General features: G+C 49.0%; 1 protein-coding gene across 2 annotated transcripts in view; it reads right to left on the reverse strand.

Moving 5' to 3' along the window:
• LOC135054851 (zinc finger protein 345-like) overlaps window positions 1–18,899 on the reverse strand; it is a 57,437-nt gene extending 38,538 nt beyond the window's left edge. Inside the window, exons 1-3 of one of the 2 annotated variants that reach the window (XM_063958254.1) lie at window positions 18,657–18,899; window positions 13,939–14,013; window positions 13,635–13,789 (exon numbers count right to left, since the gene is read on the reverse strand). In XM_063958254.1, coding sequence (XP_063814324.1) covers window positions 13,635–13,712 — 78 coding nt within the window. In that variant the 5' untranslated portion in view covers window positions 13,713–13,789; window positions 13,939–14,013; window positions 18,657–18,899. Of the gene's footprint in view, window positions 1–13,634; window positions 13,790–13,938; window positions 14,014–18,510; window positions 18,563–18,656 lie in introns of those variants that run through there. The other variant, XM_063958255.1, reaches the window with a different exon arrangement.
• Window positions 18,900–19,759: the final 860 nt, after the last annotated feature.

The following is a 19,759-nucleotide window of genomic DNA, read 5'->3' on the forward strand; positions in this document are numbered from 1 at the left end:
GCTGAGGATTTCTTTTTTTATATTAAAATAAGATTCCTCACTCTCCTTTGTCACCTTATCAGGGATATGCAGAACTTCTCTGATAGCCTCTACCTCCCCCACCTCTGAGTCCCCCTCCCCCTCCTCCATGTCTGACCCTTCATCATCAGATTCAGACTGCAGGATATGGGCCAAAGTACGTTTTTGCAGACAAATGGCAGGGGACTGAGACAGTGGTTTGGGTACTGAGTCTCTTTTCATAAACTCAGTCATCGATTGTATTAAGTATTGCGTCTGTTTCTTAATGCGGGACAAATTAGTAGAAATATTGGAAATCATTCCCTTAATGGAGTCCAGCCATGCTGGCTCTGCCCCACTAGCCTGGGAAGGTACACTACACTGAGTACACAGTAGTGAACCCCCTGGAGAAGAGGAACACTGGCTTACATGAATAGTGACAGCACACACACACAGGTAAAGGTTAAATTGCACAATTAACCCACAAAGAGCCCTTCCAGAGAGACACAGAGATAGTATGGTGCCAGCACACAGCGTCTTTACCGCTAATGCCAAGCTTAGCCGGGTCGCAGACTAAGTACCTAGATTAGGGACTCAGTACACTAATAATTGCTCCCCCCCCTGCTATGACCCCCTGGTACCGCTGAGGTAATCTGGAGCCTCTCCAGAGGAGCTGCGCGTCCCTGTCAGTCAGCATCTGTGTCCGCTGCAGAGGAAAAATGGCGCTGGTGAGCTGCTAGATCCACTCATAGTGAAGCCCCGCCCCTTCAATGGCGCGCGGTCTTCCCACTCTTTTTAACACTAGCTGAGGTAATTTTGTGCCTAAAATGGAGTCAGTCCCCTTTTAAGTCTGTAATGCCAGTCTGGGTACTGTGTACACTATAGTGTACTGAGACTCAGTTCGCCCCCTTGGAAGCGGTGCGTCTGCACTGTGTACTGAGTCTTGAGACCCAGCAGGCCCATGTAGAAGCCTGCGCGTCTCCGTACCAATGCCGCCATAATGACCGGCGACCCACTAATGGCGGCGTACTGCGGGAATGTACGCTCGCCGTGGTGGGACTTGCGAATAGTTCCCTCAGGAGCTAGTGTCCCGTCAGCGGAGAACGAGACCATTAACCCTTCAAGAGGTTGGGCCGTCCCCCCCCCCCCTGGTGCCATCAAGTTCTGCCTGAAAATAACAAACAGATAAAATAAATGCAGAAAACTCTTCAGGAGCTCCCAAAGACGTGACCGGTTCCTCCGGGCACATTTTCTAAACTGAGTCTGGTAGGAGGGGCATAGAGGGAGGAGCCAGTGCACACTATCAAATTCTTTAAGTGCCCATGGCTCCTAGTGGTCCCGTCTATACCCATGGAACTAGATGGATTCCCAGTATCCCCTAGGACGTAAGAGAAAAAATAGGATTTTAATACCTACCGGTAAATTCTTTTCTCCTAGTCCGTAGAGGATGCTGGGGACTCCAAAAGGACCATGGGGTATAGACGGGATCCGCAGGAGACATGGGCACACTATAAGACTTTGACTGGGTGTGAACTGGCTCCTCCCTCTATGCCCCTCCTCCAGACCTCAGTTATAGGAACTGTGCCCAGGGAGACGGACATTTCGAGGAAAAGGATTTTTGTTACACTAAGGGTGAGATACATACCAGCTCACACCACAAACACACCGTACAACTGGATTAGCAGGAATACCAGATAACAGTATGAACGAAAAATAAGATTTTAAACCTACCGGTAAATCTTTTTCTCCTAGTCCGTAGAGGATGCTGGGGACTCCGTAAGGACCATGGGGTATAGACGGGCTCCGCAGGAGACATGGGCACTATAAAGAACTTTAGAATAAGTGTGCACTGGCTCCTCCCTCTATGCCCCTCCTCCAGACCTTAGTTAGAGAAACTGTGCCCAGAGGAGATGGACAATACGAGGAAAGGATTTTGTTAATCTAAGGGCAAGATTCATACCAGCCCACACCATCCACAACGTATAACCTGGAATATACGCAACCAGTTAACAGTATGAACAAAAAACAGTAACAGCTAAAGACTGATCTCAACTGTAACATAACCCTTATGTAAGCAACAACTATATACAAGGCTTGCAGATTTTGTCCGCACTGGGACGGGCGCCCAGCATCCTCTACGGACTAGGAGAAAAAGATTTACCGGTAGGTTAAAATCTTATTTTCTCTTACGTCCTAGAGGATGCTGGGGACTCCGTAAGGACCATGGGGTTTATACCAAAGCTCCAGACCGGGCGGGAGAGTGCGGACGACTCTGCAGCACCGACTGAGCAAACGCAAGGTCCTCATCAGCCAGGGTATCAAACTTATAGAACTTTGCAAAAGTGTTTGAACCTCACCAGGTAGCTGCTCGGCAAAGCTGTAAAGCCGAGACGCCTCGAGCAGCCGCCCAAGAAGAGGCCACCTTCCTAGTAGAATGGGCCTTTACCGAATTTGTTAACGGCAATCCTGCCGTAGAATGAGCCTGCTGAATCGTGTTACAGATCCAGCGAGCAATAGTTTGCTTCGAAGCAGGAGCGCCAACTTTGTTGGCTGCATACAGGACAAACAGTGCTTCTATTTTCCTAACTCGAGCCGTCCTGGCTACATAGATTTTTAAGACCCTGACTACATCCAGGGACTTGGAATCCTCCAAGTCACTCGTAGCCACAGGCACCACAATAGGTTGGTTCATATGAAATGAAGAAACCACCTTAGGCAAAAATTGAGGACGAGTCCTCAACTCCGCTCTATCCACATGGAAGGTCAAATAGGGGCTCTTGTGAGACATGGCCACCAATTCGGACACCCGCCTTGCAGATGCCAAGGCCAACAACATGACCACCTTCCAAGTGAGAAATTTCAATTCAACCGTTTGAAGAGGTTCAAACCAGTGAGACTTCAGGAACCGTAACACCACGTTAAGGTCCCAAGGTGCCACTGGGGGCACAAAAGGAGGCTGGATGTGCAGCACTCCTTTTACAAAAGTCTGTACTTCTGGGAGAGAAGCCAATTCCTTCTGAAAGAAAAAAGACAGGGCCGAAATCTGTACATTAATGGAGCCTAATTTTAGGCCCATATCCACTCCTGTCTGTGGAAAGTGGAGAAAACGGCCCAGATGGAAATCTTCCGTAGGAGCATTCTTGGCTTCACACCAAGAAACATACTTCCTCCAGATACGGTGATAATGTTTTGCCGTCACCTCCTTCCTAGCCTTTATCAGAGTAGGGATGACTTCCTCCGGAATACCTTTCCCAGCTAGGATTCGGCGTTCAACTGCCATGCCGTCAAACGTAACCGTGGTAAGTCTTGGAACACGCAGGGCCCCTGTTGTAACAGGTCCTCCCTGAGAGGAAGAGGCCATGGATCTTCTGTGAGCATCTCCTGAAGATCTGAATACCAGGCCCTTCGAGGCCAATCTGGAACAATGAGTATTGTTTTCACCCTTCTTTGTCTTATGATTCTCAATATTTTTGCGATGAGAGGAAGAGGGGGGAACACATAGACCGACTGAAACACCCAAGGTGTCACCAGGGCGTCCACCGCTACTGCCTGAGGGTCCCTTGACCTGGCACAATACCTCTGAAGCTTCTTGTTGGGGCGTGACGCCATCATGTCTATGTGAGGAATTCCCCAAAGACTTGTTATCTCTGTAAAAACTTCTTGATGAAGTCCCCACTCTCCTGGATGGAGATCGTGTCTGCTGAGGAAGTCTGCTTCCCAGTTGTCCACTCCCGGAATGAAGACCGCTGACAGAGCGCTTACGTGATTTTCCGCCCAGCGAAGAATCCTGGTGGCTTCTGCCATTGCCACTCTGCTCCTTGTCCCGCCTTGGCGGTTTACATGAGCCACGGCTGTGACGTTGTCTGATTGAATCAGAACCGGTAGGTCGCGAAGAAGATCCTCCGCTTGTCGCAGGCCATTGTATATGGCCCTCAATTCCAGTACGTTGATGTGTAGACAAGCCTCCTGGCTTGACCATAGCCCCTGAAAATTTCTTCCTTGTGTGAATTTTTCTTCCTTGTGTGAAAATTTCTTCCCCATCCTCGGAGGCTCGCATCCGTGGTCACCAGAACCCAGTCCAGAATGCCGAACCTGCGACCCTCTAGAAGGTGAGCACTTTGCAGCCATTACAGGAGAGACACCCTGGCCCGGGGGGACAGGCTTATCTTCTGATATATTAGTAGATGGGACCCGGACCACTTGTCCAGGAGGTCCCACTGAAACGTCCTTGCATGAAACCTGCCGAAGGGGATGGCCTCGTAGGCTGCCACCATTTTCCCTAGAACTCGAGTGCATTGATGAACAGACACTCTTTTTGGTTTTAGCAAGTCGCTGACCATGTTCTGGAGGTCCTAGGCTTTTTCCATCGGGAGAAAAACCCTCTTCTGTTCTGTGTCCAGAATCATGCCTAGGAATGATAGTCGAGTCGTTGGAATCAATTGTGACTTTGGCAGATTGAGAATCCAACCGTGTTGTTGTAGCACTCTCAGGGAGAGCGACACGCTTTTCTGCAATTGATCTCTCGATCTTGCTTTTATCAGGAGATCATCTAAGTATGGGATAATTGTGACTCCCTGCCTGCGCAGGAGCACCATCATCTCCGCCATCACCTTGGTGAAAATCCTCGGAGCCGTGGAAAGCCCAAACGGCAACGTCTGAAACTGGTAATGACAGTCCTGTACAGCGAATCTCAGGTACGCCTGATGAGGAGGATATATGGGGACATGAAGGTATGCATCCTTTATGTCGAGTGACACCATAAAATCCCCCCCTTCCAGACTGGAGATCACAGCCCGGAGCGATTCCATCTTGAATTTGAACTTTCTCAAGTACAGGTTTAGGGATTTTAGATTTAAAATGGGTCTGACCGAACCATCCGGCTTCGGGACCACGAACAGGGTCGAATAGTACCCTTTCCACTGTTGGACTAGGGGAACCTTGACAATCACTTGCTGCTGATACAGCTTTTGAATTGCAGCGAACACTACTTCCCTCTCTGGGGGAGAAACTGGCAAGGCCGACTTGAAAAATCGGCGAGGGGGCACCTCTTCGAATTCCAGTTTGTAGCCTTGGGATACACTATCCATCACCCAAGGATCCACGTCTGACCGAACCCAGACCTGGCTGAAGAGTCAAAGACGTGCCCCCACCGGTGCGGACTCCCTCAGTGGAGCCCCAGCATCATGCGGTGGATTTAGTAGAAGCCGGGGAGGACTTCTGCTCCTGGGAACTAGCCGTAGCAGGCATTCTTTTCCCTCTACCCTTACCTCTGGCGAGGAAAGATGAGCCCCGACCTCTTCTGGACTTACGTGACCGAAAGGACTGCATCTGATACTGTGGAGTTTTCTTTTGCTGTGGGGGAACAAAAGGCAAAAAGGTAGATTTACCCGCGGTAGCTGTGGCAACCAGGTCCGCGAGACCTTCCCCAAATAAAACTTCACCTTTGTATGGCAAAACCTCCATATGTTTCTTTGAGTCGGCATCACCCGTCCATTGGCGAGTCCACAGGGCACGCCTAGCAGAAATCGCCATGGCGTTGGCTCTCGAACCCAGCAGCCCAACATCCCTTTGAGCATCCCTCATATATAAGACTGCGTCTTTAATGTGGCCTAAGGTTAATAAAATGGTATCCCTATCTAGGGTATCAAGGTCAGCTGACAAGGTATCTGTCCAAGCTGCAACTGCACTACACACCCATGCCGATGCGATTGCCGGTCTGAGCAAAGCACCTGTATGCACATAAGTAGACTTTAAAGTAGTTTCCTGCCTGCGATCAGCAGGATCCTTGAGGGCTGCTGTGTCCAGAGACGGTAGCGCCACTTTCTTGGACAGGCGTGTTAAAGCCTTGTCCACCCTGGGTGAGGATTCCCAACGTACCCTGTCCCGTGCAGGGAAAGGATATGCCATAAGAATCCTCTTGGGAATCTGCAGTTTTTTATCAGGAGTTTCCCAAGCCTTTTCAAATAACTCGTTAAGCTCATGGGATGGGGGAAAGGTTACCTCAGGTTTCTTTTCCTTATACATGCGCACCCTCGTGTCAGGGACCGAGGGGTCATCTGTGATATGCAAAACCTCTTTTATTGCAATAATCATATAATGAATACTTCTTGCCACCCTCGGGTGCAACCTCGCTTCATCGTAGTCGACACTGGAGTCAGAGTCCGTGTCGGTATCAGTGTCTGCTATCTGGGATAGGGGACGTTTTTGAGACCCAGAAGGGCCCGGTGACCCAGCTGAAGCCGTGGACTGACTCCCTGCTCTTTCCCTGGACTCTGCTTTGTCCAATCTCTTATGTAATAAGGTCACATTTGCATTTAAAACATTCCACATGTCCATCCAATCATGAGTCAGCGTTGCCGACGGCGACACCACAATCATCTGCTCCACCTCCTCCTTAGCTGAGCCTTCCGCATCGGACATGCCGACACACTCGTACCGACACCCCCACACACACAGGGATATAGATATAAGGAGACAGTTCCCCAATAAGGCCCTTTGGAGAGACAGAGAGAAAGTATGCCAGCACACACCCAGCGCCAACTGACACTGGAAAATAATGTCCCAGATAATAGCGCTTTTATATTAAATTACCGTGTAATACACTGACTGCGCCTTACAAGTGCCCCCCCTTCCCCCCTCTTTTCAGCCCTGTGTCACCGTGTTCTGCAGGGGAGAGACCGGGGAGTCAGCTTCTCAGCAGATCTCTGTGGAGAAAATGGCGCTGGTTAGTGCTGAGAGACCAAGCTCCGCCCCCTCCAGCGGCGGGCTTCGGTCCCGCTCAAAATAACTCAAACTGGCGGGGGATTGAAAGAAAAACTGCCTCCGCAGTATCTATGCCAGATATAGAGGCTTTATTGCTGCCCAGGGCGCCCCCCCCCCCTGCACCCATCTGTGCCCGCTAGTGTGTGTGTGTGTGTGTGTGTGTGTGTGTGTGTGTGTGTGTGTGTGTGTGTGTGTGTGAGCAATGGCGCGTACCTCAGTGAAGATCTGAAGTCTTCTGCCGCCTTGAAGTCTTCTTTTCTTCTTATACTCACCCGGCTTCTATCTTCCGGCTCTGCGAGGAGGACGGCGGCGCGGCACCGGGACGAACAGCAAGGGGAAACCTGCGTTCCGACTCCCTCTGGAGCTAATGGTGTCCAGTAGCCTAAGAAGCAGAGCCTATCACTTAAGTAGGTCTGCTTCTCTCTCCTCAGTCCCACGATGCAGGGAGCCTGTTGCCAGCAGTGTTACCTGAAAATAAAAAACCTAACAAAATTCTTTATCAGAGAAACTCAGGAGAGCTCCCCTGTAGTGCACCCAATCTCCTCTGGGCACAGGATCTAACTGAGGTCTGGAGGAGGGGCATAGAGGGAGGAGCCAGTGCACACCCATTCTAAAGTTCTTTATAGTGCCCATGTCTCCTGCGGAGCCCGTCTATACCCCATGGTCCTTACGGAGTCCCCAGCATCCTCTAGGACGTAAGAGAAAACAGCAACAAGCTGAACATAACCGATACACAACCTTTGTGTAACCGAAAACAACAACTAACAATACAACTGCAAGTAACAGTCCGCACTGGGATGGGCGCCCAGCATCCTCTACGGACTGGGAGAAAAGGATTTACCGGTAGGTATTAAAATCCTATTTTCTCTTACGTCCTAGAGGATGCTGGGGACTCCAAAAGGACCATGGGGTCCAGACCGGGCGGGAGAGTGCAGACGATTCTGCAGCACCGATTGAGCAAACATGAGGTCCTCATCAGCCAGGGTATCAAACTTGTAGAACTTAGCAAAAGTGTTTGAACCCGACCATGTAGCTGCTCGGCAAAGTTGAAGTGCCGATACCCCTCGGGCAGCCGCCCAAGATGAGCCCACCTTCCTGGTAGAATGGGCCTTCACTGACTTCGGCAACGGCAATCCAGCTGTAGAATGAGCGTGCTGAATCGTATAACAAATCCAGCGTGCAATAGTCTGCTTGGAAGCAGGATTTCCAATCTTGTTGGAAGCGTACAGGACAAACAGAGCCTCCGTTTTCCTAACAAGAGCCGTTCTGGTGACATAAATTTTCAAAGCTCTTACGACATCGAGAGATTTTGGCACCGTCACGGCATCCGTAGCCACAGGCACCACAATAGGTTGATTTATGTGAAACGAAGAAACCACCTTCGGCAGAAATTGTTGACGAGTCCTTAATTCCGCTCTATCCACATGGAAAATCAAATATCGGCTCTCGTGAGACAGAGCCGCCAATTCCGACACCCGTCTGGCGGACGCCAAGGCCAAAAGCATGACCACTTTCCAAGTGAGAAATTTCAACTCAACCTTCCGCAAAGGTTCAAACCAGTGAGACATAAGAAATTGTAACACCACGTCAAGATCCCACGGTGCCACGGGTGGCACAAACGGAGGATGGATATGCAGCACTCCCTTCACGAAAGTCTGAACTTCAGGAAGGGCGGTCAATTATTTTATAAAGAAAATAGATAAAGCCGAAATCTGCAATTTGATGGAACCCAATTTCAGGCCTGCATCCACGCCTGCCTGCAAAAAATGGAGGAAACGACCCAGCTGAAACTTCTCCGTAGGAGCTTTCTTGGCTTCACACCACGACACCTATTTTCTCCAAATACGGTGATAATGCTTCGCCGTGACCTCCTTTCTAGCCTTAAGAAGAGTGGGGATGACTTCCCCGGGAATACCCTTTCGAGCTAGAATTTGGCGTTCAACCTCCACGCCGTCAGACGCAGACGTGGTAAGTCTTGAAATACGCACGGCCTCTGCAGTAACAGGTCCTCTCTGAGAGGAAGCGGCCAAGGATCTTCTATGTTCAATTCCTGAAGATCCGGATACCAGGCCCTCCGTGGCCAATCTGGAACGACGAGTACTGCCGGAACCCTTGTTCGTTTTATGATCCTCAACACTTTTGGAATGAGAGGAAGTGGAGGGAACACATTTACCGACTGAAACACCCACGAAGTTACCAGGGCGTCCACTGCACTGGCTTGGGGGTCCCTTGACCTGGAACAATACCTCGGAAGCTTCTTGTTGAGGCGAGACGCCATCATATCTATTTGAGGAATTCCCCAACGCCTTGTCACTTCTGCAAATACCTCTTGATGAAGAGCCCACTCTCCTGGGTGCAGATCGTGTCTGCTGAGGAAGTCTGCTTCCCAGTTGTCCACGCCCGGAAGGAAGACTGCTGACAGAGCGCTCACGTGCTTTTCCACCCAGCGGAGAACTCTTGTGGCCTCCGCCATCGCCGCTCTGCTCTTTGTTCCGCCCTGGCGGTTTACGTACGCCACCGCTGTTACGTTGTCCGACTGAATCAGGACAGGTAGACCTCGAAGAAGGTACAGGTAGACCTCGAAGAAGGTTTTCCGCTTGCAGAAGGCCGTTGTAAATGGCTCTTAACTCCAGAGCATTTATGTGGAGACAAGTTTCCTGGCTTGACCATTTTCCCTGGAAACTTCTTCCTTGTGTGACTGCTCCCCAGCCTCGGAGACTTGCATCCGTGGTCAGCAGGACCCAATCCTGGGTCCCGAACCTGCGTCCCTCTAGAAGGTGAGAACTTTGCAGCCACCACAGGAGAGAAATTCTGGTCCTGGAAGATAGACTTATTTTCCGGTACATGTGTAGGTGAGACCCAGACCATTTGTCCAGCATGTCCCACTGAAACACCCGGACATGAAACCTGCCAAACGAAATGGCTTCGTACGCCGCAACCATCTTCCCTAGCACTCGAGTGCATTGATGAATCGACACTCTTGCCGGTTTCAGTATCTCTTTGACCATGCATTGGAGTTCCAGAGCTTTTTCCGCCGGAAGAAACACTCTCTGCAGTTCCGTGTCCAGGATCATGCCCAAGAAAGGCAGCCGAGTTGTCGGAATCAACTGAGACTTTGGCAAATTTAGAATCCAACCATGATGTTGCAGAACCGTCAGGGAGAGCTCCACATTTCTTAGCAACTGCTCCTTCGATCTCGCCTTTATCAGGAGATCGTCCAAGTACGGGATAATTGTGACACCCTGTTTGCGTAGGAGTACCATCATTTCCGCCATGACTTTGGTGAAGACCCTCGGGGCCGTGGAAAGCCCAAACGGCAACGTCTGAAATTGGTAATGATAATCCTGCACTGCAAATCTCAGGAAAGCTTGATGTGGAGGATATATCGGGACGTGTAAGTAGGCATCTTTTATGTCGACTGACGCCATAAAATCCCCCCCTTCTAGACTGGAGATCACTGCTCGAAGAGATTCCATCTTGAACTTGAAAGTTTTCAAATACAGATTGAGGGATTTTAGGTTCAGGATCGGTCTGACCGAGCCGTCCGGCTTTGGCACGACAAAGAGGCTCGAATAAAACCCTTCTCCCCGTTGGGACGGGGGTACCGGGACAATGACACGCTGTTGACACAGCTTTTGTATCGCAGCACTCACTACTTCCCTTTCTGGGATAGAAACTGGTAAGGCTGATTTGAAAAATCGGTGGGGGGGGGGGGCATCTCCTGAAACTCCAGTTTGTACCCTTGGGACACTATGTCTAAGACCCAAGAATCTAGGCCCGAGTGAAACCAGACCTGACTGAAGAGTCGGAGACGGGCCCCCACCGGCATGGACTCCCGTAGGGGAGCCCCAGCGTCATGCGGTGGACTTGGCATAGGTCGGGGAGGACTTTTGGTCCTGGGAGCCTGACACAGAAGGCGACCTTTTTCCCCTCCCTCTACCTTTTGAAGCAAGGAAGGACGAGAATCTTCCTTTTTTGTATTTATTAGGCCGAAAGGACTGCATCGGATAATGGGGTGCCTTTTTCTGTTGTGCTGGAACATAAGGAAGAAAAGATGACTTACCCGCTGTAGCGGTAGACACCAGGTCAGCGAGGCCATCACCAAACAAGACACTACCTTTATAAGGGAGAGCTTCCATAGCTTTCTTGGAGTCGGCATCAGCATTCCATTGATGAATCCACAGCGCTCTCCTGGCCGAGACTGCCATGGCATTGGCCCTTGATCCCAAGAGGCCAATATCCCTCGCCGCATCCTTTAGGTAAGCTGCAGCGTCCCTGATATAACGAGAGTCAAAAGAATGTTATTCCTATCGAGGGTATCCATGTCAGATGCCAAATTATCAGCCCACTTAGCAATAGCACTACTCACCCATGCCGACACCACGGCAGGTCTGAGGAGTGCACCCGTAGTGACATAAATGGCCTTTAATGTCGTTTCCTGCTTACGATCCGCATGATCCTTGAGGGCAGCAGTGTCGGGAGACGGAAGCGCCACCTTCTTGGACAGCTGGGACAGAGCCTTGTCCACATTGGGAGATGACTCCCACTTTTCCCTGTCGTCAGAGGGGAAAGGATATGCAATAAAAAATTTCTTGGGAATTTGCCACCTTTTATCAGGCGATTCCCAAGCTTTTTCACAAAGAGCGTTCAGTTCATGAGAGGGGGGAAACATCACCTCAGGCTTTTTTCCCTTATACAAACAAACCCTTGTATCTGGAACCGCAGGCACTTCAGAAATATGTAAAACATCTTTAATTGCCACAATCATGTACTGAATACTCTTTTTTGGATGTAAACTGGCCTCACTAATGTCGACACTGGAATCAGAGTCTGTGTCGGTATCAGAATCCGCCATCTGGGTAAATGAACGCTTTTGTGACCCTGAGGGGGCCTGTACCTGGGATAAAGCGTCCTCCATGGATTTTCTCCACGTTTGTGTCTGAGAATCAGATTTATCCAGCCTCTTAGACAATAACGCCACATTTGCATTCAATGTACTCAACATATTCACCCAATCAGCAGTCGGCGGTGCCGACAGAGACACTCCCAAATCCTTCTCTGCGCCGCCAGTAACTTCCTCCGGGGAGGAGCACTCCGCCTCAGACATGTCGACACACTGTACCAACACACACACACTCACACTGGCAATAGGGGACAGACCCACAGGGAAGCCTGTAGAGAGAACACAGAGGAAGTATACCAGCTCACACCCCAGCGCCCATATGCTACTGAAAAAATAATATATGATCACTGCGCTGTTTAAATAGCACCAATTGACTGTGCCCCCCCCTTTTGCTCCCTGTACTTGCTAAGGAGAGTGGAGGTCCGGGCCAGCGTCTCTGCAATGTCTGTGAAGAGAGAAAATGGCGCTGGGAAGCTGTGAGGGCTAAGCCACGCCCCCTCCCGGCGCGCTGTAGTCCCGCTCAATTTCAAATAATTATACTGGTGGGGTCTTATATTTAGTGCCTAGGCACTTATAATATGCTCTTTTGCCAGTTTAAAAACTTCAGTAACCTGCTGCGCAGGGCGGCCCCCCTGCGCCCTGCACCCTGTGAGTGCGTTGGTGTATGAGTGGGAGCATGGGGCGCAGCGCGACCGCTGCACTGTACATCCATTACTGCAGCCTTCTGCCGTCACTGAAGTCTTCTTTCTTCTAATACTCACCCGGCTTCTTTCTTCTGGCTTCTGTGAGGGGGATGACGGCGCGGCTCCTGGAACAAGCAGCTAGGCGCACCAAGTGATCGAACCCTCTGGAGCTAATGGTGTCCAGTAGCCTAAGAAGCAGAGCCTTTAACTCAGAAGAAGTAGATCTGACTTCTCTCCCCTCAGTCCCACAAAGCAGGGAGCCTGTAGCCAGCAGGTCTCCCTGAAAATAAAAAAGCTAACATAAAGACTTTTCAGAGAAACTCAGGAGAGCTCCCCTAGTGTGTGTCCAGTCTCTCTGGGCACAGAATCTAACTGAGGTCTGGAGGAGGGGCATAGAGGGAGGAGCCAGTTCACACCCAGTCAAAGTCTTATAGTGTGCCCATGTCTCCTGCAGATCCCGTCTATACCCCATGGTCCTTTTGGAGTCCCCAGCATCCTCTAGGATGTAAGAGAAATAGCTGCACTACAACTACAGGGTTATGTGGAATAAAAAAATATCAGTTCAAATCATGTGATCAAGTGCTGCCCTTTGGTTGGCTGAGAATAAACACTGTGAATATAATTTACTACAGACAGCCTTCCTGAATTTAGATTTTTTTGAAACATGGCATCCATGCATTTATCACACTTTGAATGAGCTTTTCAGGGTGCAATCACCTATAGGCACAAAAACAGCTATTCTGTTTCTCTAAGACTGCAAGTTCTGCAGGATACAGTTACGTTAAGTGGCATAACTGATGTCACTGTGGCATTCCCATAATAACTTTCTTCTCCAATGATGTCACTGTTACATATCCATAAACCTTTACCCCTGCAGTTCCTGATTTAGGCCGATAAATAAGAGTGATGTCACTGAACTTCCTAGAAACCTTCATCTTACCCAGTCAGGTCCCTGTGTTAGTACTAGAGATAAGAGTGATGTTACTGTGACACTCCCAGCCTCCCTCACCTCCCCAGTCAGATCCCTATGTTAGTAATAGAGATAAGAGTGATGTCACTGTGACACTCCCAGTACTTCTCACCTCCCCAGTCAGGTCCCTGTGTTAGTAATACCGATGAGTGATGCACTGTGACACTCCCAGATCCCCTCGCCAGTCAGGTCCCTGAGTTAGTAATTGAGATGACTGATATCACTATGACACTCCCAGATCCCCTCATCTCCCCAGTCAGGTCACTCAGTTAGTAATAGAGATGAGTGATTTCCCTGTGACACTCCCAGGAGGCCTCACCTCTCCAATCAGCATGCAGATAATTTCCAGAGTCAGGTTTAATATCCGCTCAGTCATATGACTCCTGGCTTTATCCATCTTCAGTGAGTCAGAAGATCTATACAGGACTCTCTACCCTATAGATGGCTCTCACTTTCACATAACCTCACATAGATCTAGAAGCAGACAGAGAAAAATATATATGAGCAGGTGACAACATCCAATGTATGCAGTTATCTAGATAAAAACAATCAGGCACATAAATCAAAATACCTCTGATGGATTTATCCCAAGCCACGGGTAGAATAATCAACGGTATACATACCAGACTTCTGGAACCCTTAACGCATTTCTCTGCCTCAGTAATCACTCAGCTGTTTCCTCCACCTTCTGAGGAACACTGCATAAATTGGACAACAAGCAGATTAGAGACCAGTGATACGGTACATATCTTTATCAATAGCTTGATCTGGGCTCATGTGAGTCATAATTACAATATATCTGCCTACTTAACTGATTGATTTAAATACTAAGAAAGCTGTATTTGCATTGAACTGCCCTGCTATTCGTCTGTTTGGAATACTGCATGTTGGAAACTGCTTACACTAATTAAATTCCTATTGTCCTTAAGTATGGCTACTAATAATCAGCTTTGGCTGGTAACATTATCAATTCTGCCTTTGCTTGTTGTATTTGAATACCAGATTGTTAACTTATTATAAGAATCTGATTACAATATTGTGGTTAGAAATTATATACTACCTTATAAGAAACATAGAACATTAATTGTTTTATTTATTCACTGGCCAAGTGCTTAATAATGTATTGTATATGTGATTACTAAAAATGTTAATTGCCCGACAGCGCTTCCTATTATCTTTTATTTCTATTATTTGCATATAATGCGTTCCAGTGTTTCCTCATATAGGAGCTGAAGTCTGGCACTTTTAAGTGCAATTGTTATTAATTAACCTCTGGTTGGTTTGGAGCTTTGTAATACCTATTACTGGGCCTAATTCAGAGTTGATTGCAGCAGCAAATTTGTTAGCAGTTGGGCAAAACCATGTGCACTGCAGGGGGGGGGGGGGCATATATAGTATGTGCAGAGAGAGATAGATTTAGGTGGGGTGTGTCCAAACTGAACTCTAAATTGCAGTGTAAAAATAAAGCAGCCAGTATTTACCCTGCACATGTTATATCTGCCCCACCTGTAGTGCACATGGTTTTGCCCAACTGCTAACAAATTTGCTGCTGCGATCAACTATGAATTACCCCCACAGTCTCTTCCACATTAGCATCCCAGGATGGTGAGATGAAGCTGGAGGAGAGGCTGAGGTTCTACCATGCTGAGACTTGTAGTACCATGCATGAAAAAGATGATGAACCCAGCCATCTTTCACCCTAATCCTCTGTTCCATGCTCACTGTCTTCCCCATCTGTATCACCTTTGTCTGTCTGCCCCTTCCCGTTAGAGTAGGGGTGAGCAAAATACGGCCAGCAAACTGATCCTGCCCGGGCCACTGCCTCCCACCAGCGAGCAATGACAAGCGGCCCGACCGGCTGAGCTGCTTGTCATTGCTCTGCACTGCAGTACCTCCAAGCTGCCAGCGGCGCCTGTCTCCCCTGCTGCTGCTGCTGCGTTGTAGCAGCCTCCTCCTCCCGCCTCCAGAGTCCCCAGTGACAACGGCTGTGTTCAGCCGAAAGGGGGCGGAGCTACGTGACGATGAGGGGTGGGGCTACGTGGAACCTCAGGGGGCGGAGCTACACGGGACAAGAGCCAGACTGCTACAGATCCACCCTTCCTGCCACTGCCAGCCAGATCAGTAAGTTAATGATAAAAGTGAGTGAAAGAAAGTGTGTGTGTATATATGTGAGAGTGTGTGTGATAGTGTGTGGATATTTGTGTGCGCGGGCAGTGTCGTCAGACTGTTTTTAGGTTGGGGGGAGAGATCTTCAGCTCTCGCTGTACCAACCCCTCCCGTGTTCCGTCACCATGTCACCACCGTGTTCTGTCACCGTGTCACCCCCCATGTTCTGTCACTGTGTCACACCCCCCCCATGTTCTGTCACTGTGTCACCCCCGTGTTCTGTCACCGTGTCACCCCCCATGTTCTGTCACTGTGTCACCCCCCCCCCCGTGTTCTGTCACTGTGTCACCCCCGTGTTCTGTCACTGTGTCACCCCCCCCCCCCGTGTTCTGTCACTGTGTCACCCCCGTGTTCTGTCACCGTGTCACCCCCCATGTTCTGTCACTGTGTCATCCCCCCGTGTTCTGTCACTGTGTCAACCCCCATGTTCTGTCACCGCGCCACCCCTTGTGCTCTGTCACTGTGTCACCCCTCGTGTTCCGTCACTGTGTCACACCTTTCCCAGGGGCCATAAGACACTGGATAATTTGCTTGCTGCGCAATAATTATCCCAAATAAAATGTTAATGTGTAAAAGGGAGCTCTACCTGCCGTAATGTGTGTAAATGGCGCTGTGTGGCGCAATTTGAAAAATGGAGACTATTGTGCAGCCTAATATGAATCTGTATTATTTTTTGGCCACACCCCTTCCACATGAAGCCACGTCCCTATATTTTTGGCATGTGGGGGGAGCTGCTATTTTGTGTGTGGCCCTCAGATACTGACAGGAAAGTGTCAAGTGGCCCCTCAGCTGAAATAATTGCCCACCCCTGCGTTAGAGTGTAAGCTCTCACGAGCAGGGCCCTCTCCCCTCATGTGCTTTTCCTTCTCTTACCTCTGTTTCTACCACCCTGATGCTTTACACACTGGGCGATATATCACTGGTCCATCGGCCAGTGTGTACCAGCGATATGCCTGGGAACGACATCGTTCACAGACTTATCGCGCCGGCCCTGCAGCACGGCCGATATATCGTCGCTTCTTGCTGTGTGTACGGGCGATCAGGCAACCACTCGTACACTCGCTGCACAAGCCAGCGGTAATTGACAGCGCAACTAGGCGGGCGCATGTAAATGCCTGTCCAGTTCATGGCGTCAGTCACAAAGGATCGGGAAGTGTGTATGCACAACACACTATCCCATTAATTGATATGCAGATATAGCTAATAATACCCCATTCACACCGCAACAAATAACCCGTATCGACCCGGCATATTGCCGGATCGACGCGGGTCAGTGTGCAGTGTGAAAGCGCCAACTCCGAATTCCCGGGTCACCTGACTCGGTAATTCAACCCGGGTTATAAGCAGTTTTATTCCCAGGTTGAATACTGGGTCAGTGGCTGCATAAATGGCTTCCCGGGTCGATGCGACCCGGGACCCGTTTACTATATAGGGAGAGGCGGCGCAGAGATGAGCTCAACTCCCAACGCCACCCCCGCCTCCGCCGCTATGGCAACCGACCCGGCATATTGCCGGGTTGGACAGCCAGCGAAATGGGTAGGGAGAATCTCCAATGCCAGATCCCACCCGGGAAGGACCCGTTTCCAATTCCCAGGTGGGATCCGCAATTGGAGATGTGAAAGGGGTATTTTATACTCCATTTACACCAAGCTTTTGACCTGGGTTATTGCTGGGTCTACCCAGGTCACAGCTTGGTGTAAAAGGGACCTTAAAAATAACCCAGGTCGAGTGATCAGGGAATCTGACTCTTGTAGATACCAGGATTGGACCCAGGTAACAATGCAGAATAAACATCTCGACCCAGGTTATGCTTATAAGCTAGTGATTGGCTGTGTATGCAGAGGTCTGCCTTAAGCGAGAGTCTGTGAGTGACATGCAGTGCAGACCCGCGTTTAGTGTAAATGGGACTGAACCGGGAATAACCAGGGCCCAACCAGTGCAGTGTAAACAGGGTCTGACCCAGGTTGGAACTGTGGGGCTCATTCCGACCCGTTCGCTCGCTGCAGTTTGTCGCAGCGCAGCAATCGGGTCGGAACTGCGCATGCGCCGGCGCATGGCAGTCGTCGGTGCCCAGCGATCGCCTCTGAGACAGAGGCGGTCGCTGGGCGGGAAGGGGCTGAACGGCGTTGGGGGGGTGTGGCGCGGCGGCTGCGACACTCAACTCACGGCCAGCCGCAGGAGCTGCGCTGGCCGGGAGTTACTCCACAGATACAAAGGCGATGCTTTTGTATTTGTGCGGAGGGGCACATGGAAACATGATCGTAGCTGTGCTAAGCTACGATCAACTCTGAATGACCCCCTGTGTCCAGAAACCTGGGTCGAACCTGGGTTTTTGGTGTAAAAGTGGTACAAGTGTGTACCCAGCCGTAGTGTCATGTCCCCTGATGCAGAAGTTTATATACCATGTGCATGTCCTACATTGTCTTGTACTGTCTTTGTTTTCTTGTTTTTATATACTTTGTTGGGCACTGAGGAACTCTTGTGACGCAATATAAATAAATAAATAAATAAATAAATAATTGGTAACACTCATAGTCAAAACAGATATAATAATCTCTGCAAATTCCATGGAGTATAATTGCTAGTAGAAGTAATGTTAGGGACCTATCTGATGGGGTTCACAAGTTTGGCCAAATATGTGCTAAGAACCTCAATTTATACACCATGTTATGTACAGAGTTGATTATATATGGGTGGCCTTGGTTTACTAATATTAGTAAAAAAAATATCAGGAGCTTAGTAACATGGAAGTTATCCAATCACTGATCAAGTAAATGAGATAACGAGTCTATAAAAAAAAAATTGGCATGTATCCTAATCACCGCACACACACCATATGGGATCACATATGGGAAGACTTCTCCATGTCATACTTGATCCCAATGCCACTTGCAATAAAATACTTCATAAATGAGGTCATCAAGTCACACAATGACGTAATTAGGTTGAGCAATGCTTATTACATGACTTTAAATGTGTCCTGGGGCTACAAGTCAGTCCAAGCTTGGTCTATATATAAGAACAATTACGTAGAACACTGGAGACTGATATACAACGGAGACACCACCACCACCATCCTCCTCCTCCTCCTCCAGACACCAGAGTCTGCTCCACCTGTATCATGTGGGGTAAATATCAAAACACAGACACAGCTGCTCTTAATAAATGTAATTACCTTCAGGCTGTATAGCAACTGCATTATGTCAGCAACGATTCTCTTCTTCGTGCATACGCCGGAAGTTGGTGATAACTTGAAACACCTCCTCTGATTACCTTCCACCTGACTTCCTGGTTGTGCGTTCCACTCGACTGCCTGGTTGTGCGTTCCACATTGCTTCCTGGTTATGCGTTCCACCTGGCTCCTCTGTTTGCGGCGCATTTGGTAGCGTCTAGATTCTCTTCGCGCTAAGGACCTTTCCCATAACCCCCTGGGTCCATGTCACAATCTATTTGGGCGCATTTGACCCGACCTTTTGGCCGTGCGTTTCCCTTTCTGCTTCCCTCTTGCTGTAGAAGCCTTTTTTGTTCTTAGTTCCTGTTAAATTTTCTCACCAAAGGCAGAGTGTTATTCTCTGTCATCAACACTAGTTTGCCTGACCAGAGTAAAGGCAGATGAATTGATCCATGGATTACATATACACAAAAATGCATTGGCTTTAATTAATAAAAAAAGGAGGGGAAGAAATCCTTTAATTTAAACATCTGGCTCTTGCACTTTTTTTTTATATTTATAAAAAAAAAAAGTCTACCTTTCTAAACAAGCAGGGACTAATGTAAATAAAATGTTGGTGGAAAAAAATATGCATAGGGTTGCGAAACCAGTCATGCGAATCTGGACTATGAGCACTATATATGTGGTGAAACAAAGGGAGTAAACTGTATCTACCATTGATGTACCTTATTATGCACACGTTGCCAGCATACTTTGACCTACCGCTTTGCGTTCCCATACCCTCCAACATGACCCACCCCACTAGGTACAAAATGCTCTGTTTCTGGACTTCCCTCTTAATTTATGATTGCAATCACCTGTGAAGAAACAGCTTTCTTATCATTTAACTAGTTCAACACAGGTGATGGAAATCATAAATTAAGAGGGAAATCCAGGAACAGAGCATTTTGTACCTAGTGGGGCGGGTCATGTTGGAGGGTCTGCGTTCCCCAGTTACCCACATGTTCAGTGTGGGTACCATGTATATTCAAGTAAAGGCTCAGCCCTCTGGGACTGTACCAAGTAATATGGGACTGAATTCACTTATTATGGATATGCAGTAGCAA

Source organism: Pseudophryne corroboree, chromosome 3, assembly GCF_028390025.1.
Source record: "Pseudophryne corroboree isolate aPseCor3 chromosome 3, aPseCor3.hap2, whole genome shotgun sequence".
Taxonomy (NCBI): Eukaryota; Metazoa; Chordata; class Amphibia; order Anura; family Myobatrachidae; genus Pseudophryne; species Pseudophryne corroboree.